This window comes from Protopterus annectens, chromosome 11.part0 (genome assembly GCF_019279795.1).
Source record: "Protopterus annectens isolate FY-2018-M chromosome 11.part0, PAN1.0, whole genome shotgun sequence".
In the NCBI taxonomy this organism is placed as follows: Eukaryota; Metazoa; Chordata; order Ceratodontiformes; family Protopteridae; genus Protopterus; species Protopterus annectens.
The window spans coordinates 1,522,421,182-1,522,446,061 of record NC_056745.1 but is presented as its reverse complement, the minus strand read 5'-3'; the positions used below and the strand labels follow the sequence as shown (position 1 = coordinate 1,522,446,061).

The window sequence follows — 24,880 nt, the reverse complement described above, 5'->3', positions numbered from 1 at the left end:
ACTCTGGTGGACATGGGCATCCCGAGGCAATGTACCAATTGTCTTGTGTATACTGGCAACCACTTAATCCTGAAACAAATGCAGTATGTGAGAGATGCAACTACACTATGAAATGTGAGCCATGACTCTCACATGCAGACAAATCAGATGACAAACAGGCTGTCAGCACATGCACATCATTTCCCTTACTAAATAAAGTCTAAGCACATAAAACCACATATGCAGAGGTACTCACAAGTAACTTACCAAAACCTCAAAACTCACAAGTAACTTACCAAAACCTCAGAGGTCTCCCAAACACTGCCCTCAGAAACCACTTGCAAACAAAATCAACCACTACACATAAAAATACACATCGCAGTGCCTCTATAAGCAAGCCTCTAAGATGAAACACCAAATAATGAAACATCTTGGTCTTAAATACTCCATCGTGAGGCACTTGCCCCCCCCAACCAGGTTGGATAAAGAGAGGGCTACAGTCACTTGCCTGTCATGTTCAGCATTTGCCAGATCATGCAGGTACTCTGGTCACTCAACCACAAGTACCAGTATGACTCAGCCATAGACCATGTGGGTGTGAATGACCTGAGGTGTACTTCCCTAGACTATATGAAGAGAGACATGATGGACCTCTCGGAATACATGTCGCAGGCTGGTATGAGTCTCACACTCAGCACCATTCTACACTCACCAAGAATGATACCACAATACAAACAGAAAATGACCGACTTCAATAACAGGCTTAGCTACTGGTGTCATTCCAAGGGGATCCAGAATTTGTCAGCTTGGGACAACATGATCAACAGACCACACTGCTTTGCCAGTGATGCACCTGTCACTGCTAGGTTTTTGAACACTGGCTAAGGCTTCAGCCATCCCCTTTAGTGCCATTTTAGGCAGTGCCAAACCAACAGACCTATCAGCATAAGACAATCTTCTTCTACCAAGCTGAAAGTACTACCGTTCAATGCTAAGAGTCTTAACAAAAAACTGCACTCCCTAGAAGCTGTCCTCACCCTGAAGAGTGTTGACATCCATGCAGTTACAGAGACATGGTTCACGGCTGTGGAAAGCACCCCAGCAGTGGAAGGCTACAATGCCCATCACATATTCAGACCACCCTCTGAAAAGGAAAAGAATGAAAGGAAGAGGTGCCTCCATTTACATAAAAATAACTGCACCTCTAGATTGGTCAAGCAGGATGACTCAGTTAAGCTACTGCATGTCCAGTTGACCATAGGCAAAATCCTCCACCATATCATCAATAGCTACAGGTCTCCAACCATGAAAACCATTTTGCATACCTGAAGTTACTAGAATCACTTACCATTCAGCCCAACACTCTACTCATGGGTGATTTTAACTACTCCTCCATAAACTGTGAAATGTACATGACCACTAACATGCAGGCTCATAAATTCTTGGAGTTTGTAAATGCAAATGCTCTGGAGCAGCTAGTCTGCACTCCCACTAGGGGCTGAAATATCCTTGACATTAGTACTCACAAACATGGGGGATATTTGCACCCCCTCAGTATACTGTCCTTCTCATTGATAAGATCAGATCATAAATCAGTCTTCTCTGAAGTAAACGTAATGATAGAACACCCATCAAACCCTAAAACTCTGAAAAATTTTCCAAGGCAAATTACCTTCTGTTAAGAGATATCATATGTGACAATGTGAGGCATTGCCAGCTATGCCAGGAGAAGTAGGGCAATGGATGTGTAACATATGTCTGCACAGCTAGCTAGACTTTTATAAAGAATTGTACGTCATTTGTATATCAAGCTGATTTGTACAAATGCTTGTGCAGAAAATGTATTTGCAAAGTTGTTTATGTAAAAAATGTATCAAATGTGCCAGGCTGGATAGAAGAGAAATATACATGTGTTGTTGTAACTGTTTAAATGTATTTGTTTTAACAGAGGATACTGGAAGAGAGGAGATTAACTAAATTACTGGGCCTACGTTATAAAGATGTTATCTCACAGTTCTGAATGAAGCCAGAGATGCAATGTCTGTAACAAGTATGGTTTATTAGCTCCTGCAGGTAGAGTGGAAGTGTTTTGCTGTTTTATGGCTTCAAGGAGCTGCAGCAGATCTTAGCAAGGCTCTGTGTGCATGTATTATTGACACACAGGTGCTAAATCCTGGCAGTTTCTAGCAATGGGGGTTGGCATGGGAACCAGGAGTCAGATGACCATGTGTATGTGATGTAATTCTGGAATCCATCACTAAAATAATGTTTAATAGTAGGTGAGACTGAAGTCTCATGGCACTCTGTTTTGGAAACCTGACATAGAAGGATCACTTTCCTACTTCACCTTGCCTTGCTCTAGTAAGTGACCAGGGAATAGTATCTCTTGAGATAAGTCAGGAAAATATAGAGAGATTAGTTAAGTACTTTTTTTGTACCTGTGTGAATCTATTCATCTGAGTTATTTTAGCATGTCCTGTGGTTGAAATGCTGGTGTTTATTGTAAATAAATATTTAGTATTCGTATGTCATTTTATTATTTGTTAGTAACCTTATTTAAACTTTTCCTTGTGGCTGGCTCTTTAGAGAATATTTTAACCTTTGAGAGTACTCATATCTGTTTGGTGACTCTGTGGCCACTCTTCAAAGCCTTACTGCATTGGTCAAACTACCATTTGTATTCATATTAATTTCATTCAGTATAATTTGGTACCCTTGTAAGAGCCGTAGAGTAGCTGGCTTGGGAATGACTGGTGACAGTAGCTACCTTATCGTCTGGGCAGAAGGGGTCATAGCTAGTAAACCTGTGCCAGCCTTTCCTAGGTGTGTGTGTGTGTGTGTGCACAATTCAAATTTCAGAGTGTGTGTGTCAGCTACTTGGAGCAGGGGCACAAAGCACTGGTTTCACAGACTGTGGTGGAGGACTTGGCTTGGACACTCGGCTGAGGACTTAACTCTACAGTTGTGCCAGTACGGAGCCTTACTGGGGACTTGGAGAGAGAGAGAGAAATCCATACCCTGAGCTGAGTGTTCCCTGTGTGCTCTTATGGGAAATTGTGCATGATGCAGAGAGCTGAATCTGGAAAGACTGTATCATTTTTGTTCCTAGTGAATGTCCCTCTCCAGTGTCAGTGGTGAGGATTGAGGCTCCTTGATTACTGTCCCAAAGTGGGGAAGTCACAGCATAGAAAATTTCAAACCTCCTCCTAACCCCAAAAACATGGAAGCCCAAGCATACATATACACAAATGCCCTGTACAACCACTTAAACAACTGCATAGAAACAGCAGTACCTGACCGAACTAAACCCAGGTCTAGCCAGAAAAACAAGCCACCCTAGTGGATCCCTGGCATAGACTATACAAGAGAAAGAAGAAATTCCTGTCTAGAAGTAAGTGGAAGGGTGCGCAACAGAGAAAAAAATCTCTTATTGGTCTCCACAGGCAAATCAGGAAACTAGTCTTCAAAACCTAAATAGGAAACCAAAATAGCCTCCCAAGCAAAAGATAACCACAAAGCATTTTTAGTTTTGTCCGAAATCTTAATGGAAACACTCAACAATGTGCTAATTTGGCTGTAAATGGCACTACCTATACTCAGCCAAAAGAAACAGCAACCCTGCTGGCCGATAAATTTGCCTCAGATTTACACCATCAGCAGCTTCTGTCACTCCCAAGAAATATCCCCTACCATTCCTTTGCCTGTTATCACAAAAGAATAGGTCATCACTGTCTCATGTCTTATGTACTCAAATGAGACTGAGGCTGGGTATGTGTTCAAGTTGTTTATTATACATACACACATCAGGAGCTGTAATTTATACATATACTTCGAACTTCATATGCTTACTGACTAACTTGTTACTTCTAACACACACACACACACACACACACACACACACACACACACACACACACACACACACACACACACTCATCTCGATTCAAGATTACATTCACACTGAGTAACTACACAAAATGGCACTGATCTTGCATATGCGTGGTAATTTATATGCATGTACTTTCTAGCTACAGTGGCGGACTAGGTTCAGTATGCACACTGATCTACATCCTCCCTCTTTAATTTTGTTCGACATTGTAAAATACAAGAACAAAAATATATTTAACAGCTAGACATTATTTCAGCATTCCAACAAAACATAACTGATTTGATTTCAAGTCCAAGTCACTGCGTATTTAGGATTGGGTTTGTAAATTATACCCAATCTAGTTGTATAGAAATTCTGACTGGGTTTAGCAAGAAGGACAGTATGTGGGATTCATTCAATACTGGAACATTTGGGTTTATATCAGAGTTGTTTAAAGAAAGCACACTGTTCTTTTGAATTTAAACAGTTGAGGAGTCACTCTGGAAGTTAGAGCTGTTGGCACAGGCAGTCTGCTGTGGCACTGGTTCTGAGACCTGTAACACATCTGCGGTTCCTTCTGTAATCCATTTCTTTAGATTGTATGATGCAAGATCCCAGTTCCTCACAAATGTCCTTCGTGATTCCTACACGATCATAACCTTTGCATTCTCACAACTTCTCCCCGTAACAATGGTCAAAGGGATTTACTGGTCTTATCACAGTACAACTTTTGTGACTGACGTTTTCTCTAAGGTTGAGCATTGACCACTCTGTTATTTGCGTTTGGTACTAACAATTGTTTACTGATTAGAAGAGTTGTTCGTGTCTGTCTGGACACCAGTCTTTGAGCAGGCGAAACAAGCAGGTTGTCTCGAAGAATGTTTCTGAGATTGAATAAGTTAAGGAAAACATTGGTACCATCCCTTTTAGATTTCTTCAGCAAATACTTTGCACTATGAACTGCACGTTCAGCTAAACCATTGGCTTATGGATATTCAGGACTAATGGTAATTTGAAAAGAGTCCCAAGACTCGGCATATTTCTTGAACTGCTGACTAGTAAACTGGCACCATTGTCAGACATGACTTTATGCAGAATATCATGGACAGAAAAATGTCTCTTCAATTTTCTAATGACTGCACTGGATGTGAGTTTAGGAAGTAGGTCAATTCTGAACCAATTTGAGTAAGAGTCTACTAACACCAAGGAATGCTGACCATTCCATTCGAAAATATCTACAGCAACCAGTGACCATGGTAATTCAGGAATTTGGTTAGCTGAAGCGGTTCTTTTTGTTGATGTGGTTCGGTGCCGCTGCATATTGAACATACTAGAGTTTTCTTCTCTATATCTTTAGACATAGAAGGCCAAAATACAATGCTTCTTATCCTTCTTTTGGTTGAAAACATGAAAACACTAAATATCTATTTACAATAAACAGAGTTTCAATCACAGGTTAAAAGTAATACTGATTCACACAGATACAGAAAAACAGTACTTAACTAATCTCCCTGTATTTTCCTGACTGATATAAAAAAAAATACTATTCCCTGGTCACTTACTAAAGCAAGACAATATGAAGTGAATGAGTGATCTTTCTTTGTCAGTTTTCAAAAACAGACTGCCCTGAGATTTCTGTCTCATCTTGTATTAAAACATCATTTCAGTACTGGCTTACAGAATGACATCACATACATCTGGTCACCTGACTCTGGTTCCTACACTACCCTGTTTACTAGAAACTGAGCCAGAATCTTGCACATATGTGTTACAACACAGACACACACACACACACACATATACACAGCTTTGCTAAGATATGTTATAGCATGTGGAAGCTATAAAACCATTTCACAAACTTCCACTCTTTCACGGTAGCAATTAGTTATCCCCTAAGGACAATACAGTAGGATTCATGGTCCTGGTTTTCACAGACATTTTGTCTCTGTCTGCACTCAGAAGTGTAAGATACAGTCTTTATGGCCTGATTCTGTTAATTTAAATTTAGACTATTTTTCAAAGTTAGTTGGACTTAGATTAACCTCTTCTCTTCCAGTATTCTCTATTACAATATATTCATTTCAACAGTTACATTAAAGCCGGACATATAGCTATATTTCTTTTTTTGTCCAGCAGGACCCACTGCTGGAACATTTTTAACACAAGCAGCTTTACAAATACATTTTTAATGCAAGCACCTATTCAAATCAGTTTAATACACAAATGACATATAATTCTTTACATAACTCCAGCTAGCTATGCTGGCGTATGTTATACATCCACTGCCCTACTTCTGCTGGCATAGCTAGGAATACCTCACATCATCGCACATGCTAGCAGAGATTAAATACAGCAATGAACATAATTTTTACAGGCATTTAATTATTACCGGCCAAGACAGATTAAACAAAGCAAAGTACATTCTGTTGCATGAGCAAGACTGAAACAGTCACAAACGTGTCCATCAAAAGCATCTGCCTTTTTGAAACTTTTGTGAAATTTACTTATAACATAGACTATTACCATAGAAAACAAAAAGATTTACTTACATGCCAGTAGGTGAAAAGCTTGTAATTTTTAAATCATGAACCTTCGTTTTCTGGATTCTCTTCCTAATTCACTGCTGACCACTGGCCATCTCAAACACATGCTTTAAACCAGTCATGAACCATCTCTGCATTTATAGGTTCATAGGTTCATACTAGGCTATCTGCCCTAGGGCATTTATAAGCCTAGCCAGAGTGTGTTTGGCTTTCGCCACCCATTTTAAATTAATTTTGCTATGCCCTTTTTTGAGGTTAGTATACTGTGCCTCTGTCTAACAGTGACACAGACGTGATACCCGGGGTAAACCTACGATCTCCCATCCACTCATCAAGATTCCTCTTGAAGAGAGTCAATGAGGGACTCTGCCTAACCTGGACTGGGATTTTATTCCAGAGTGAAGGGAGCCTCTGGGTTATGCATCTGTCCCTCCAGCATGTCCTATTTATTTCAGTGCTAAGGTTCAAGTCTCAAGCGCATAGCTCGATGGGATTTGGATTTTCTGAGGTGCAGCATGTCCATTAATTCTGGGTTGGACATGGCTTTATACGTCAGGCACAGATCGCCTCTGAGCAGGCGGTATGCCACTGAGTAGAGCTGGAGTTTCTTTAACCGGGCAGCATGTGGCATCTGTTTGAGCCCTTTGATCCTCTTGGTGAGGTACTTTTGGGTCTTTCCAGTTGCTGCAGGTGTCTGGTAAGGTACATCCCAAAAGGGGCATTGTACTCAATTATGGGCCTGATGAGGGATGAGTAAAGAGGCACGATGACCTCCCCTGATCTAGATGTGAATCCCTTCATGATTAGGTGGGCTATATAAAATGTTTTTCTAACCACTTTGGCCATGTGGTTGTCAAATGAGAGATTGCTATCAACTTGGGTCCCCAGGTCCCTAATTACTACTTCTGTACTTAATAGATTACCACCTATGTGGTAATTTGTGGGCACTTTGTTTTTGCCAAAGGGGATGACTTTACACTTTTTGGCATTTAGCTTGAGGCCATGGCTCTGACACCAGTTGTCTGTTTCTATGAGGCCCTTTTGGAGGATGCTTGTGTCGGCTGGAGAGTCGATTATGGTGCCCAGTTTGCAGTCATCTGCAAACTTGGTCAGCCACAGTCCTTCCATGTTGGCCTGTACCTCCAAGAAATATATACCGAACAAGAGAGGTCCCAGGACTGAGCCTTGTGGGACGCCACTTGTAACTGGTTTGGAGACTGACATGGCTCCAGCAATTCTAACCATGTGGGTTCTGTACTTGAGCCAGTTGGCAACCCATCTAGTGACATAGGGGTTTATATTTAAGCTGGTGAGCTTATCTATAATGCCTGAGTGGGGTATTGTATCAAAGGCTTTTGCGAGGTCCAGGTAGGCTGTGTGGACCACCTTCCCCTCGTCAATGGCCTTGGTGACTGTTTCAAAGAAATCAACCAGGTTTAAGAGGCAGGGTCTGCCCTTAACAAAGCCGAACTGGGTAGGGTCCAGTGTCTGTAGGTCCCCAATATCTTTATTTATGAGGTCCATGATGTTCCTTTCCATAGCTTTGCAGACCAAGCTAGTCAGGCTTATGAGGTGAGTTTCCAGGATCCGTTGAGGCACCACCTTTGTGGAGAGGGACCACTGCTGCTGTACGCCACTCTTTGGGTACATATCCTGTAGTAAGGCTGAGATTGAACAGTAGTTTTATGTTTGGGTTTAGCTCTTCTTGGAGTTCATGTAGGCCGCAGCCCGGGACACCGTCTGGTCCCATTGATGCTGTGTTTTTTGCTTTGGAGAGGGCGACTGTTACCTGAGCATCTGAGATGTCATGGGGGCAGCACTCTGCTGGGATAGATATTTGCCCTTTTGGTGGGGGGGGGAGTTTGCGCTGAACCTGTCGGCTAGGATGTTGGCAATGTCTGTGGGTTCAATGTATTTTTGTCATTTTGGAGTAAATCTGAGCATATCTGGGAATTCCCACCCAGGTTCCTAACATAACTAAAGAAAGCCTTGTGATTATCCTTAGTGTCCTGTGCAATTTTTCTCTTGAAGCTGGCCTTAGACGATTTTATGAGTGCCCGTAGTTTTTTGCTAATACTGATCAGAGATGCCTTCCCTTTTTGGGATTTTGCTCTATCATGTAGTAGCTTCCTCCTTCTATTGTATAGTTTGTTTATGGCTGGGGTCCACCAGACAGGACGCCTGCCTTTGGAGGATTGGGTCTTGGTTTTATTTGGGATTGCATGATCCATGCATTCCTGAAGGTGTTCATAGAATGCGTTTATAAAGGATTCTGCGGTCTGGGCTGTATTTTCCACAGGCTCGGGGGCTTTGAAGGATTCCACCTCGGTTTTGAGGAGTGTGAAATTTGCTTTAGAGAAGTTTTTCACTGTGGTTTTCTGGGCAGGGGGTGGGGTCGGGATGTGAATATCCAGTGAGATTAGTTTATGGTCTGATCTTACCAGTGAGGGATACACTTCTGGTCTAGAGCATAGAGTCCCCATATTGGTGATGATTGGTGGTGATGTTGGAGCTAAAGCAATGCTCCCAGTCTATGTTTGGGTAGTTGAAGTCGCCCAATATAATGGTGTTTGGAGAGACCTTCATATTTTCCAGTGTTCTCAGGAAGGCCGAGTGGGGTTCCTGGGTTTGGGAGGGTGGTCTGTAGCAGGCTATAAACTGGAAGGCAGGTATGTGGCAAGAACCATTTCCTAGAACCATTGGAGTTCTTCCTGATTCTGAAACCACATATATATGATTTTGTATAAGATCTGAATTAAGGTTACCTGGTGACTTTTAATCCAGTATTGTTGAGGTCAGATGTTTTGTGGAAATGATGAGCTGGTTTTGAGTTACTTGTGACAATACTACTTTTAATTATGTCTACTACTCTTTAGATTTTATGACTTGAATCCAAATAGTTGTGTATTTTGAACAATACAGCTGTCAACATTTCTTCTGATGGTCATCTACTTTTAAATTTGAAATACTTTCTTTAGGCACATTGGTATTAGGTGTGAGCAAGTACAGTGGTGCAGGTCAGTGCTGGTGCCTCACTTGCTTGGTTTTCCATGTTGGTTCGCCTCTGTGCTGTCTTCTGTGCAGATTCTGCATGCCTTCCCCTTGTCTATGAGTGGTCTGATTTCTTACCTCATTCTCCAAAAACAACTTTTCTTGGTGTATTGGCATTCCCTTGAATTGTCTGTGTGTGTGCGGACATGGACCTTTTTGATGATAAGTTGGTACCCCATTCAAGATTACTTTCCCTGCTGTGCACACAGTGAATGCTGGGAAAGACTGGTAGTGCAGCACAGCCGCCCAAAACTGGTTTAATCAGGTAGTCGAAAAGTGAGTGTTTTAGGATCAGGAGCAGCCCTTCCCAAGTAAATGCAGAACTAGTTTCTGCAACCTTCCTTTATGTAAACTGCAGCCCCTGGTTTAACTCCAGGAACCTTGTTGTTGCCGCTTGTGTAGTGTAGGTGCCAGCTTTTGTAACTACTGTTATGCCTTGTTGAAATCTGTTACATTCAGCTAGAGTGCATACCCCAGGGGCAATAGCTGCAAACCTTCTTCCTCTTAGCCCACCCCCATCCGTTTCACTGTTGATAATTTGTTGTATGTTAAGGTACTTAGCCCCTCTCAACAGTCATAGCCTTCAGTCCCTCCACCTCAATACTTGTTCTTCACTAAACACCAAACAGAGGTGCAAATTCCCCAGCTGCTTTTATCTTTAGCTACATTGTGTGCAGCAAACAATGAGCAAAGGGGAATACAAATATAAAAGGAATAAAATCTGCCATTGCAGACTAGTAAGCAGCATACAACTTCCACTTGTGGTGTATTCCTACACACAGTTTTTTTTGAGAAACCTTCCAGTCCTTGAACACGGGTGCCTGTATGTTTACGTTATTTCCTTGGCTGTCCTTGATAATTAGCTAGGTTTAGCAGAGTCCCTTGGATTCTCCCCTGCTACTTGAAATTCCAATTGAAGGTTTCCCTCCCTTCCCCCACCCCCAAGTGATTGCTCAGGTACAACACACCAAAGGTTTTAAAAACCCTGGATGCCATATTTGCTCTAATTGCAGCTGAAAGCCCCCCAGGTGTAGCATCTCTAATAAGTGATGGTATTATTTTTCTTTTTTTCAATGTTGTATTCCACACTATAAACTCACTGTCCCTGCATGGAGTAGTACAGTAATTTCAGTGTTGTATTCCACACTGTAAACTCACTGTCCCTGCATAGAGTAGTACAGTAATTTCTCTGTAAGATAGCTTTCCAGTTATTTTTTGTTTTTGCTGGTATAGTTTATATTTGGATATTAGAAGCTTATGTTTTTGTTTTTGCTTGCTCCCAATTTCAGTAAACCTGATTCAGAGTTCCTCTAAATGATAGTTTAGACTACTTTATAATGTCACAATACTACTAGCTTAAAAGTGATTTCAATAGCTTCTTTCAAAAATAAAGGCATGAATATAACCTACTTTATTAATTGTGTCTTCATGTAAAGCTTTTGTGTTTGTCATAACTACCTGCTATGTGTGAACTCTTTTTTTCTCTCCTCCACGTTTGTCTCTCTTTCTCCCTAAAAGTACCCTGCTCCCCATTGCACTGTTCCTGATATAGTCTCTAAGAACCTACCTACCTGATGACAAAGGACCCTATTGAAATACCTGTGGCCTCGTCTAACAGCCTTATTTTCCCTGCACCCTCTCTCAAGGAAGCAAGAAAGTATGTGGTTGTCTTAAGTCCTGCTTGAAAAGCTGACTACCATGTACTATTGCTTTAGAGATTCTAAAGTATGCTATGAGCCTGAACAGCCAGCAGCCTTTACCCCACCTCCTATCTACCCTGTATCCAACAAACCTCTTCGACTTTATAATAACCCCCTTTACTAGCTATCACTCCTTCCCTAGTTCTAAACCAGCTAGCTCCCTTACATACTTACCTGCAATACCAGATCTGCCCACTAGGTGGCACCCTTATCCCATCCTTTATCTCGTGCTTATACCTCCGTATTTCTTCTGTAATTACACTACATCTCTTAAGTCCTAGACCTGCTCTTATTTTCTCACTTACCCTTTACTTCAACTGTCTACACCCACCTGTTTTTTTTTCTCAGACTTCTGTTTTATCTTTGATTTTTCCCACTCCTGACTTGCCTAACTTTCCTTCAGTTCGGGCTCACTCCACTCCCCTACCCCCAAATTCCACCCACCCCCAGGGGTCCTTCTCTTATACCATCTAACCACACCCCTTCCCTCTTCCACCAGTCACAAACCCTTCACCATTGGCCACTTAACTCCAATTCCCTCCTTTCACTTACCACTCCCTCTCTCTCCCACCACACCCTCCACCTATTCCTTTCCACACCTAGTATACCTCTGAGCATATAACAGCAACCTAACAACTTACCCTTCCAGATGTATAAGCTACCCACCCCAGCCCTCTTACAGAGGTTACTCATACTTACACTTCTACCACCTCTAACTTTAGCTTACCTGTTAACCTACTATGTTGTTGTTGTGTTTCGGCTTTTCCCGGTTGTGGGTCACCACAGTGGAACTCCGGTCTGCTAATGATTGGTAGTTGATTTTTACGTGCCGAGTTACCAGCCCTGACGCACAACTTTCATTGAAGGCACACCCATTCACGCATGTCTCCACGCAGAAGACGCTCTAGCTGATATTCGAACCGGACAGCATCTTACTGTGAGGCGACAATGCTACCGCAGCACCACCACCGCGGGCTATCTGCTAACCTACTATGAACACCCATTATATCCACACCTTCTCTACCTCAATAAGCTAACTACCTCTCCTTCTCTACCTATTTTCACTAACCATGTTAACATAACATCTACACCCAGCTATCTACTAGCAAAATACCATAGGATAGCCCACATTAGATATGACTCTCCCAATCCCAGAAAAGTCTCTACCTCTAAATAGTAAATTCCCAATCCTAGACTTCAAACACTACTCTTCTCTTTAAGAGATGAAGGCATTCACCCAAACCCAGGCCCAACAACTGCTACTACCACTCAACTCCTCAACCCCAACCTCTCTACTATCCATTCCCTTACCAAACCACCTAACTCGCTCTTATTAGCTCACCTCAACATACGTAGCATTAATAACAAAGTTGCACAACTCCATGCTCTCTTGGAAGTCTACTCCTTTGACATTCTTTGTTTAACAGAAACTTGGTTAAAACCTGTAACTAAAGACAATGAAGTCATCACACTCGGTTATAATATTTTGTGACTTGACCGTGCAAACAAAAAGGGTGGTGGTGTAGCTTTCCTATTTAAATCTGGGTTACAGATTACTACCTACGACTATAAACCACCTCAAGAATCCAATGCGGAAATTACCAAGCTTCAACTTAATACATTCAAATCCGTCATGTCAGTCACCCTGCTAAACAGGGGCCCTGAGAAGTAAATATTGTGGAAAGAAATTTCCAGGGAATTGTTATGGCTAGGCTTGCATAGGCCTTAGGGCCGATAGGTTCATAGGTTGGTACTAGGCTATCTATATTATCTGTATCTGCCTTCCTCCTAGTAATAACATTGCCACCATAGAAAATAACCTTTGTTGGTTATTCCAAAATTTACCCCAAGAAACCATAATCCTAGGTGATTTTAACATTGATTGGAAGTGTTGTAGCAGTAGCCACTCTACCAGCCATAATAACCTTTTTATTTTTTTCTCAAACCATTACCTCCCCTACCAGGATAAACAAGCCTAATAAGAAAGGAAGTACCTTAGATTGGATTCTCATAAATAATCATCCCCACACATATGAAGCTGGAACCCTCCCTGATGATGTAAGTGACCACTCACTAACCTACATCATCAAGCTTAAATCCAATCTACCTAATCCAACCATATCTAGGACCATTAGAACCAAGAAAAACTTCAACCTGGATCTCTTCCAGAGAGAACTAAGAGCATGTAACTTGTCTCCCTTAAAATACCTCATGCTGGAGGAAGCTGTTAATTACTTTAATTCTAACTTCCTAGCCATACTAGACCACCATGCACCAACCCGCTTTATTAGATTGAGAACTAAATCTGCCCTATGGCTTTCAAAAGAAACCAGGCAAAAAATCCATCTCGGAAACAAATACTGGAATAAATCTTGTTTAACTAAAAACCCAGAAGACCAACAAAACTTCAGACAGCTGAGAAATGAAACTAAAAAAGCTATACTGTCTGACAAAAGAAACTACTACCTACAATTCCAGCAGACTCGCTATAATAAACCACAAAAGTTCTGGGCGAGTATTAATCAATTATTACACCCAGGTCAAGCCATCACACCAAACCCACAAGGCACAGACCAGGAGAATCCCAAGCAGACTGCTAATACCTTTAATACCCTTTTCACTGAGGCCATTCAAACTCTTGCCGGTCAGTTATCTACTCAGAACTTAACTATATCCAACTCTAACTCATCCCCTTCATTTCTCTTCCAACTAGTCCCAACAACATATATTCTTACCCTTACCCAAAAACTGAAACCGTGCACTCCTTCAGCAGACTAGCTACCCGCTGAATAGCTACAAAAGGCAGCCAAATCTATTGCCTATCCCATTTCCATTCTCATCAATAGAACCATCAGTGAAGGACACATTCCTAAAATCTGGAAAGTATCCCATATTATCCCCCTTTACAAGGGTGGGAACTCTACTGAACTCTCCATTTACCATTCCATAGCCCTACTTTCTTCCTTAGCAAAGATCATGGAAAAATGCATCCACAGACAATTGCTAGACCACCTAATCCAAAATAACTTACTTTCAAACTCTCAACATGGTTTCAGACCTTCCCACAGCACTACTACTGCCCTCCTTTCCTTTACTGACTGTATTAACAAAAAACGTAACCTCAATATGCTTTCCTCTACACTGTTTATAGATCTGTCTAAGGCATTCGATATGGTAAATCACCAGATACTTATAAATATCCTCAATTAAATCTGCGGTGGTGCAGCGGTACCATTGTTGCCTCACAGCAAGAGGTTCTCCTGTTTGATTCTCAGCTAGTGTGCGGGGAGTGCCTTCTGTGTGGAGTTTGTATGTCCTCCCCGCGGGTCGAGTGGCTTTCCGAAAGACATGCGTGAACGGGCGTGCCTTCGTTGAAGGTTGGACGTCGAGCTGGCAACTCGGCACCGTGAAAATCTACTGCCAATCATTAGCGGACCGGAGTTCTGCTGTGGCGACCCCTCACCGGGAAAAGCCGAAAGGCAACAACAACTTATAAATATCCTCAAATCCGTCACTAGATGCACTAGCTATAAAATGGTTCCAGTCCTACTTAGATAACAGACAACAGGCTGTACTTTGGCATAACATTCTATCTACCCATCTGCCCGTTAACATTAGTGTTCCTCAAGGGTCCATATGAGGGCCTCTCCTGTTTTCTATATTTATCAACAATCTTCACCTAGCAATCTCCCAAGCTACATGCATAAAATATGCAGATGATTCCACACTTATATGCTCAGCCACATCTATATCTGAACTTCACTCCCTTACCCAAAATGTGTTTTACATAGTTGAACAATGGTTTACACAGCGCCGTCTCCTTCTCAACCCCAAAAGAACTAAACTCCTCCTTTTTACTCCTACTTGTAAGTCCCCCCCCCCCCCCCCAATAGACTTCACAGTAACATCCAATAATGGTACTCTCATATCCCCAGATCCAACTACCAAACTACTAGGTATCACCATAGAAAACAACCTTAACTTTGACACCCATATTAACAATACTCTAAAATCTGTTAATAGAAAACTAGGCTCTCTCTAAAAGATCAAACCCTTCCTCTCTCCTGCAGCTAGAATAACTATTGCTCACACCCATCTAATTTCTACTCTCCTCTATGCCTCAGCCATTTATATACTAATCTCTCTAAAAACAACCTTAATAAAATGGAAAACTCCTACAATAACATAGCCAGATTTGCTAAAAGTAACCCTTTCAGAACCCACCACTGTTTTAATCTAAAGCATCTAGGGTGGCTTGAATTACAAAATCAGCTTAAATTCCACCAACTGACCATTGCCCATAACACCCTTTACCAACCTACCAATACCCGTATACTATCTACCCTCATTACCCCTACAACAATCTAAAGACCTTACAATCATCACATAAACTTCTTGTAAATATTTGTAAATCAAAAAACAGGGCTGGGGACTCTCTTTTCTCTAATACTGTTGGAAAATCCTGGAACCTTCTTCCTAACAAACTTTTCTTTCTTCCCTCTATATCACTCTTTAAAACCAAATTGAAACTTTTCCTCAGAACACACTGGTTGTGCCCCTGTACTAAACCTGACTGATCAACTAGCTCTTCTTACTTGGTTTAACCTACCCTACTCTTCTCAGTAATCAAGTTCCTTTTCTTAATAACAACTTACCTTGTCCTTCTATACTATTACTTACATCTTCAGAATCTTATTAAAGAGACTACTTTTACTAATATATTGTATAATTCAGCTGCCATCTTTTTCTTTATGAGTATTGCAACTACATTTTGTATTGTACTAATTGTATCTGTGTATTTTGCACTGTTATGAACGAATGACCTCTTTGATTACTCTCTGTACTGCACCTGCAATGTTCATTGTATACATTAATTTTTGTATATGTGATTTTGTTTGTTTCCTCGGAGCTTATCTCCCTGGGCCTCTACTGAAAATGGACATATATCCAGTTAGACTAGCCCAGTCAACAAATGTAAAATAAAATAATAATAAATGTGGGATATTTCGTATTCCACTACCTCTAGTTTTATCTGGTTGATTATTATAATGTTTAACATATTGTTGTGTTATGTGCCGCCTTACAGCAAGAGGTTCTCTGGTTCGATTCTTGGCTGGGGTGCCTTCTGTGTGGAGTCTGTATGTCCTCCCTGTGGTCGCGTGGGTTTTCTCCGGGTGCTCCGGTTTCCTCCCACATCCCAAAGACATGCAGTAGGTGAATTGGTCACTCTAAATAGGCCCTAGGTGTGAGTGTGTGCGTGCCTTCTGTGGAAGATTGGGTGCCGGGCTGGCAACTCGACACCGTAAAATTCCACTGCCAATCATGAGCACACAGACGATCCGCTGTGGCGACCCCTAACCGGGAAAAGCTGAAAGGAGAAGAAGAAGATATGGTTGTGTTAAGTAAAAAAAAAAAAAAACTACCCCATCACCCGTTTTTCTTCCTGTTCCCTGTTGTAGATTGTGCACCTTGGATTATTGAGTTCTCAGCCTTGTTTCTTAGTGTGCTGCACTTATTTGCTTGCGTCAGCGTCCAGGTTTTTGTATTCCATACTCCTCTAAGTTCTTGTAGATTTTTGCACACATTGTTTACACTGAAGTCACCGCCTTAAGTTTGCTGAATGATGGGTTTACTGCTTTTAGGCTTGTATACTACTTTATCAGCAACTGCTGAGGGAATCCCACTTGTACTTTTGGCTTCCAGTGGATCTGCCCTCCTCAGTATCATAATCAACAAAGTTACTGTCCTATTGTGTGTCTGTCTAGCAAAGGGCGTTTGATTTTTATGATACGAGACCCCAGTTGATGCCACGTTGAAAATCTGTAGCAGATGGTAAAATAGCCAAATACTGGCTTTTAAGCAAAAGCCAATAAGAGAGGCAAACTGCATCGATGCTCCTACTTGTGTTCATAGTTAGTGGCTTAAAAACGTAAAAGGTGGTCCTGCAACTTTTAGCTGCAGTTATTGATTCTGGTAGGTAAGGTGGTGGGTTTGTAGCAACAGCTGGGGTGTCTGGTCTTCTCATATAAAGGCACAGTACAAGGAAAACCCCTCAAAATTCACGGGCAAAAGAATAGTGTACAAGCCTAAAAACAGTAAAGCGATCTATACGCAAACCTATGATACTTGTTACAACACATAGTTAGGGTTGCCACCTTTTCAAATGGCCAAAGTGGGACATTTTCGGTACAAACATCAGATTTTACAGGCCGACACATACCAACAGTCAGTACAAAGGTTAGAAAGTTTTTTGCCTAAATAAAAGCTTATTCTTGTAGCATTTTAGTTGCTTATTCTGTTTCTTACAATATTTAGGTATTTTAGATGCAGAATAACTGTTTTATGCAACTATTACATAAAATATAGGAAATAAATGTGTCCTAAAATCTCAGGACATTTGCCATTTTTGCAATTTTTTGTCAGGACACAACTGCCCAAAGAGGGACTGTCCCTCGCAAAGTGGGACAGGTGGTAACCCTACATATAGTGTGTGCAAAAATCTACAAGCGCTTACTAGACTATGGAACACAAAAACCTGAACATTGCTGCAAGCAGATGAATACAGCACACTATGAAACACGGTTCAGAATTCAAACATAGCTGCTGTACTGATCGTGATGCTGACAACTTAAAATCACAGCTTTCTGCCTAATCACCGACGTTTTAGCTCTTAACTCTTTTCTGAACTAAATTTTAGCAGCCTAACGGCGATGTACAATCTACAACCTTCATCCTGCCCTTTGACCTCACTATCCCAGAAGTCCTGTGGCTCTTAAAGGCACATCGACTTAAATCGATCTTGGAAACCTCCCCTCTCCGTACTGCAGCTTCCAAAAGCACAGGATTCAGGATTTTTGCCTTCTCTTGCTCCGTTTACTGATTCCCATCTAGTTGGTCCGCTAACCCAACAATAAGAACCAGGAAGTACAACGTTATTTTAACTTTTTCTACCGATTTAGATGCTCTGACGTTTTCTCTGATGCTGGGAACGTGAAAACTTGCAGTTGATGTACAGAACCTTTTATGTGCCCGGGACTTTTCCAAGTTTACCTGCACTGTTTGGAAATGACTAGCTTTGTTGTTGTTGTACTTTGCCTTCGTCAGGTCTGCTGTTCCGTTGTTGTTGTTGCTGGTTTAGCTGCACATCCTGCTGTTGGTTTCTGTTGGAATGCATTGTTGCTGGTTGTTGGCGTTTGGTAATTGATAACTCCAATTGCTCTCTGGTTTGGTTTGCCACCTGTTTGCAGCATGCGTGTGGCACATTGGGTCAGTGTACGTGTGACACATGGTTAGGTTACCTCCCTATGATAAAAGAGAGGAAAAGTGGGGGAAAGAGAAGGAAAAAGGGGACTTTTAAAGCTCATTCACTGTTGATGTAATGCTATTATCTGAATGCCTGACACTTGACAGATCAGTTTAAGATAATCTACTTATGTAATTAATGTTTGCAGTGTAGCCTCCTGCAAGTTATTATTATGGCTGGCATAACTGATTTACTATGATGTGAACTAACAAAAGTACCCTTATTTCATCTCTTCTCTTAGTAATTATCACGATTAGCTTACACGTACATTAATAGAATATCTCAGTATAATATCGCTGATCTGTACTATTGTTTAATGCACGGATCAGATACGGAATAGTACATATATTAAAAAAGACTGCCTTTTTAAGCTTGCTTCAAATTAAATGGTACAAGTTAAACCCTACTGGCTATGAAAAATCCACCTGTCTTGGAAATTCACCTTACTTCACCCCTCCCCCGGTTGTCCTAATTTCTCTTTTTATGTTGGATAAATATTATATTACACTTAATTGGAAGGACATTTCCTTGCTTTCATGGGATGGCTTTAAACGCCTGGCTACTAACCACTTATTAGCTCACAAGTGTCTTATCTATAGCATGAGTATTCATCCCTATTTTATGGAATATTGGAAGATGATGTTTGACTATTTCTTATCCTAATGTAATTTGTGTTTACTGATGATAGGGCAAAGTGTACAATTATTATTATTATTCATTGTTGTATATAGTTTTGTTGACCTTATGGCTAAAACTTGAATAAAAAGATTTAAACATTTTTTTTAGTAGTGGACATATCATTGTTTGGTTTACTGTGTGGTAATACAACATGGCAGTTAGCACCTAACATGCCATTCATAACACCTTTGGTCTTTGAATACTTTCTAGATGACTTTTGGAACCTCTAGACTTGAGTTTGGATGTTTCTACTTTTCATATTTGAAATGTAAAGATTTAGTGTTTTGCAGTAAATGAGAAGTTGGTAATTTAGTTCTAATTCTGTGCTAGAAAATATTACTGTATACAATTAAAAAAAGATAAAAATTTTAACGTTTATCCAAATAGTAGCAAACTTTATTCTGACCTGTTGGTAAGCCTTATGTGTTAAGTAATCATTTGGCCTTTAGTTGAACAATTCTAATCTAGATGGAGGGATGGATTTATGTACACACATTTAAGGTTTTGTTGTGCAGTTTGACAATCTTCTTCTTTTGGCTGCTCCCGTTAGGGGTCGCCACAGCAGATCAACTGTTTACATTTCTTCCTGTCTTCTGCATCTTGCTGTGTCACACCAACCACCTGCATGTCCTCTCTCGCCACATCCATAAACCTTATCTTAGGCCTTCCTCTTTTCCTGTTACCTGGCAGCTTCATCCTTAGCATCTTTTTCTCAATATACTCTGCATCCCTCCTCAGCACATGTCCAAACTAATGTAATCTTGCCTCTCTGGCTTTGTCTCCAAACCTTTCAACCTGGGCTGATCCTCTAATATACTTATTCCTAATCCTGTCCATCCTCGTCACACCCAGTGCAAATCTTAACATCTTTAACTCTGCCACGTCAAGCTCTGACTCTACCCTTTTGTAGACCTTCCCTTTCACTCTTACTGGTACTAGTCTGTCACAAATTGTGCAGTTTAACAATAAACTGTGACAAAAAGGCTTCATTCTCTGGAGAGAGAAAGTGTGCTTTTTGTGATAATTTCTCTTTGTATTATGTGTCCATTGAAACAACTTAAAATAAATAAGTCATGGGCATTATAGCTGAAACACCTGATGTTCATAAGGGTCATTTGCATATATCCCATGTGCCTCTGATACAAGTGGTTTGAGAGGTCACTCGGTGGAAGTTCTAGCTTGGCTGGAGTTTTCTTTTAGTTTTTACTGATTTGTATTGTGTGATGAAATGCTAAAGGGGAAGCTGACTGTTTAGTTGTAGGACCTCTTTGCATGCAGTCCTGGACTTAGAGTATATATATTTTTTGTTTGTTTTGTTACAACTGTTCAAATGCGATCATTATGAGGACGTAGTTCTAGGGATCATGTCTTAAGGCTGTACGTGCAATCTTGTCGGGCGGGGTCAGCAACAGTCTTCTGTTGGACACTCAAAACTGAAGTATCACAAAATGGTGAGATCTAGGGGGCAGAAAACCTGAGTCTTGGAAAAGTAAAACCGTTTCTTATGTGAATGACCTGCCAGTGAAGAGTTCCTTACGGTAACCATTTGAAATATTGGGACCTGCTATAGTGAGTCCCAAAATAGGGAGACTGAACAGTCAAAAGAATAGACTTACATATACAAAGTCCGAGATGCCATTTCTCTGAATATTCCGTTTTCCCTGAGGTATGGCGATCTTGAAATTAGTATATATAAGTCGGGGGGGGGGTTAGGAAGCTTAAAGGAGAAGAGTGGCTTTCAAACTTCACTCTTCTCCTGGGTTTTGGGGCTTTTATTTCGGCTTAGCATTTTCAGTGCTGACATTTAAATAACAGACCATTTCTTAAAGATGATGTGTTCATAGGAAGTTATGCTAGAATAACGGACTTTTTCAGGTAAAAATAATAAACCCTCTTGTGTTTGTTTATTGTGTACCTACATGTAATGTAAAATATAAGATGTGACTCTGGATATGACGAATACATTTCTGGACTAGTTGAAACATGAAATGGTATGCATGGAGTGCTACAACTGTGCTCTGAAATCTAGGGGGGAAAATTTATGATCAGGTTTCACAATAAGGAAATATTTACCCATTGGGGTGTGTAACAAAGCATTGCTAAGGACACACAAGTGCCGTTAAGATTGGGTATGTCACTAGTGACTTATTGGAAACCGTACTAGCCAGCAAAGAACAAATGCACCAGTAAATAGCTTGTAAAAGCTATTAAAACTTCAATTTGTCACACTTAAACAAAAACATGTGCCAGAATAAAGTGTCCGATGACTTTTAAAAGCTTTTTTACCTTCTGCCTGTTGTACACTGTCAGCTGTCCCTGATTGAGCAGAGTGTTCCCGAGTTTGCTCTGCCTGTCTCTTAAAATTTGATTTTTTTTTTCATAAATCACTGAGTACAGTCACTCATTAATGCCAGATATAGTTTCATAGTTATTGTTCAGAAAATTTACTTTGATGCAAACTCTGTCATTCTGTTAACTTTTTAAGTGAATTTGAACAATTTTAAGTGTTTTTTAATTTTATTATTTGCCTGCCCCATTATTTTCTGGATTTGTCCAGAATTATTAATCAAATAAATTGAGAGGTATGCCTGTTTCACAAAAACTGGAGTGCTTTTCCAGCTTTTAAAATCCGTTAAGCACTTTACAATTCTACATTTTCTTTTTTTTCTTTAACTGGTAGTATATGAACAATATGAAAGATCTGCATTTGCTTCAGATCAGCTTCAGTCTTGAGGTGAATTTCTTACCATATGTGTTTCAAGCACATAACTGGGTTATAATCCTAGACCTGATCATAATTCTGTATACTAAGTGCTTTTTCAGTGTTGCTGCTTGTTTTAATCAACATGGCAGTTGGTGCTTAAGATTATGGCTGTGAACTGTAGTTCCTGGGGTGCAGGGTTTGATTCCTACAACCCTCATTTGCCTACTGTATGACTCTAGCATTTCTTCTGGGTCATCACTGAAAAGGGACTGCATGTTAAGTGCTCTTATGTGGTTAGCAAATGACTATTATTAATAATAACAGTAATAGTAATATAACAATATTGTTATTTGTTGTTATTATCTTGACGGCCAGGCACCACCTCTTTTGGCAGTATTCAGAACCCAAGATATTTCAGTTCTTTAAAATGTAGTTTACCTTTGCCTGTCTTGATTTTTTGCTGTTTAAATGCAAATTCTTCTGGTCACTGTTTTGAGTTTTTTTATTGATTTGAGCTGTGTGCAGTGTTCAGTTCTAGAAAGATACCTAATAACTTCTTTACATTGTGTAGTCATTCTGCAAGCAGATCAGTGTGGTAAAAGTAGTGTCATATTTCTATCAATTTTTTTTTAATTCTTAGGTAAGTCATGGCTGTCCGTCTGCTGAAAGAGGTGAATGGAGCACCTGATGCACAGATTGGAACACACTTAAGGAGAGCATATCTGAATGAACTAACTCTGGACTTTGACTGTACAGACAAATACATTCAGGTATGTTTAATGGCAGCCTAGAAAATGTCCCAAATTAGGTCTCACTGTACAGGTTGAGAGGGATATTATCAGGTTTAACAAGCTTTTCCTTGGAAGTGTGTACTATGTTATAATATTTTTTCAATATATATTTCATTTCTTTAACATAACAAATTTAATCTGGCTGTACTTTTCAATGCAGTTCTGTAATAATTCCTTGTGTTCTGAGTAAGTTTTGGCAACTATTTTTGGATGTTTATATGAGAGAGCCTTTCCAGTGGATATAATATTTAGGTACTTTTATAACCCTTTCATGCCTTTTCTTAAAATCTGAGTCCCCCTTTGCTTGGGTCAGCTGTCAGTTTTGGTTGAAGTCCCATGCTCTTAGGATTCCTAGATGTTGATCGTATTGATCATGCCTTCAGTAGGCCTAGCTATGTAGGTTACGTCCTGCCAAGGGTATAACAGCTGGACAGCATCCAAAGCTGCAGGGCACCTTCTGCGCACTCAAACTGTTAGGTAACTCAAGCTGAGCTGCCTAACAACACTAGTTTGAGTGCAAAGCCCTTCAGAGCTTTCCTACCGCTAAAGAAAGTCCTCACCTGTGGATGTTCGAGGATTGGTCAGCTTGTGCTGTTCCATTGCTGGGCAGTTAAGTTCCCTTTGGAGAAAAAAAAAACTTCCACATTTTAAATTTGTTTTAATGTACTTTCCTGGTAGCAGGTTATGTTTTAACAGACTGTCATGAGACTTAACAGTACTTTTAAATGGGAGAGCACTTTATCCTGTCAGTTTTAAAAGTTAAAAGTATTTGATAACCATTTTTTTGTGGAGTACCGGTGTCTATTTTCTTTTTGGGGTTGGCAAAGTGTATTAAAGTTCTTTTTACTCTGCTTTTATTGGGAAAAAGGTGACTTTTTTTACAGGATTGTGCTGGTTATTTTCCCCGGGAAATAAACATCATTTTCAGCTTGACCATGGAAAAGATTGTCAGTCCTACTGCTGGTCTTTCTTCCATCCACAAAAAGAAAAAGTTAAACCGCCAAAAGCCTTGCCACCACAACATGCTAGCATTTTGTAAGTCTGCTATGGCCACAGTTTCTTCCTCAAACCACTCATTTTTTTTATCCCGGATCCCTCTGATGTACCACCTACGGCCACTGTGGACTAAGGGTTAGCCATGTCCTCTGTGGCTGTTTGAGTCCACTCTTCCCTGTTTAGTCAGAATGTTGTGCCCATCCCTGGGGAAGGTGCTGCTATTAACCTCGATGGCCCCATTTTTTGTTTCAGAAAGAAATGGAAAACTAATCCTGTATTTTCTCCTGCTCAAATTTCCCCTGGACAGGAGTAGTGTACTAGATCTGGCTCAGGGTCTAATTTAGGATTTTGACCCTTCTTGTAAGGTGGTTTCTGTAAAAGAAAGAGGGATTCTCCTTTTATGAAGTGATTAAACAGTTTGATTTTTGGGCAGTTAGATGATGGGACAGATGCAAAGTTTTTTTTTCTCAGATTTTTAATTCAGACTCGGTGGAGCACAGTATTTGATTTTCATTCTAGGGGGTTCTCATTCTCTAACTCTTTCCAGAATGTGTCAGTGTTTTAGTGGGAAACTACTGAGGTTTATCAGTCCCTCCCAAAATGCTATGAACTGTTGCAAATAGAATTTCCAGACCCTTTCCTATTCCCCAGTGCTGTCAGCAGTAAAAGGTGTGTGTGTGTGTGTGTGTGTGTGTGTGTGTGTGTGTGTGTGTGCGCTTAATTCCATTCCTGTACTTTCTGATAAGGATGGGAAGGTACTTAATAAGTATCAGATAAAGCGTATGCTTCTGCTGTTTTGATTTTTCAGAATTTTGAATTGTGAGGCTCATATGTTATGGTTTGCTCTGACTAATTGTGAAAGTATGAGGAATGCTTTGTCTGCGGTTTCTTCTTCTGAGGAAAATCTGCATTAATTGTTTTAGTTTTTTCCATCTCACAGGTCACAAATCATTGTTTGAGATGCATTTGTTAACTTCTTCCAGGTCTATGGCCAATGGTACTTTTGTTAAGGTTTGCCTGGCTGCATTCTCAGACCTTCCTGGATGACGTGAAAAATATTTAAATTCTCCTTTGAACAGAGATTTAGTTTTTGGTCCCTCTGCTGCAGAGGTATCAAAAATTGTGACGAGAGGGGTAAGCTTAATACAGGGAAGTTCTCAGATTGTTCAGCCCTCCTTTTCCTAATTTTCTAAGATACAATCTAACCCTTCATCTGTTTTGGCATGAAACAAAATAAACAGTTGTAGCTAAATGCTGGTAAAAAGAT

The 24,880-nt window shown here is 40.5% G+C and overlaps 1 protein-coding gene across 1 annotated transcript in view; it reads left to right on the top strand.

The window, feature by feature from the left end:
- Positions 1-24,880, top strand: part of LOC122815102 (protection of telomeres protein 1-like) — a 1,603,082-nt gene that overhangs the window by 64,442 nt on the left and 1,513,760 nt on the right. Inside the window, exon 2 of the mRNA XM_044087343.1 lies at positions 22,467-22,596. Coding sequence (XP_043943278.1) covers positions 22,474-22,596 — 123 coding nt within the window. The 5' untranslated portion in view covers positions 22,467-22,473. The remainder of the gene's footprint in view (positions 1-22,466; positions 22,597-24,880) is intronic.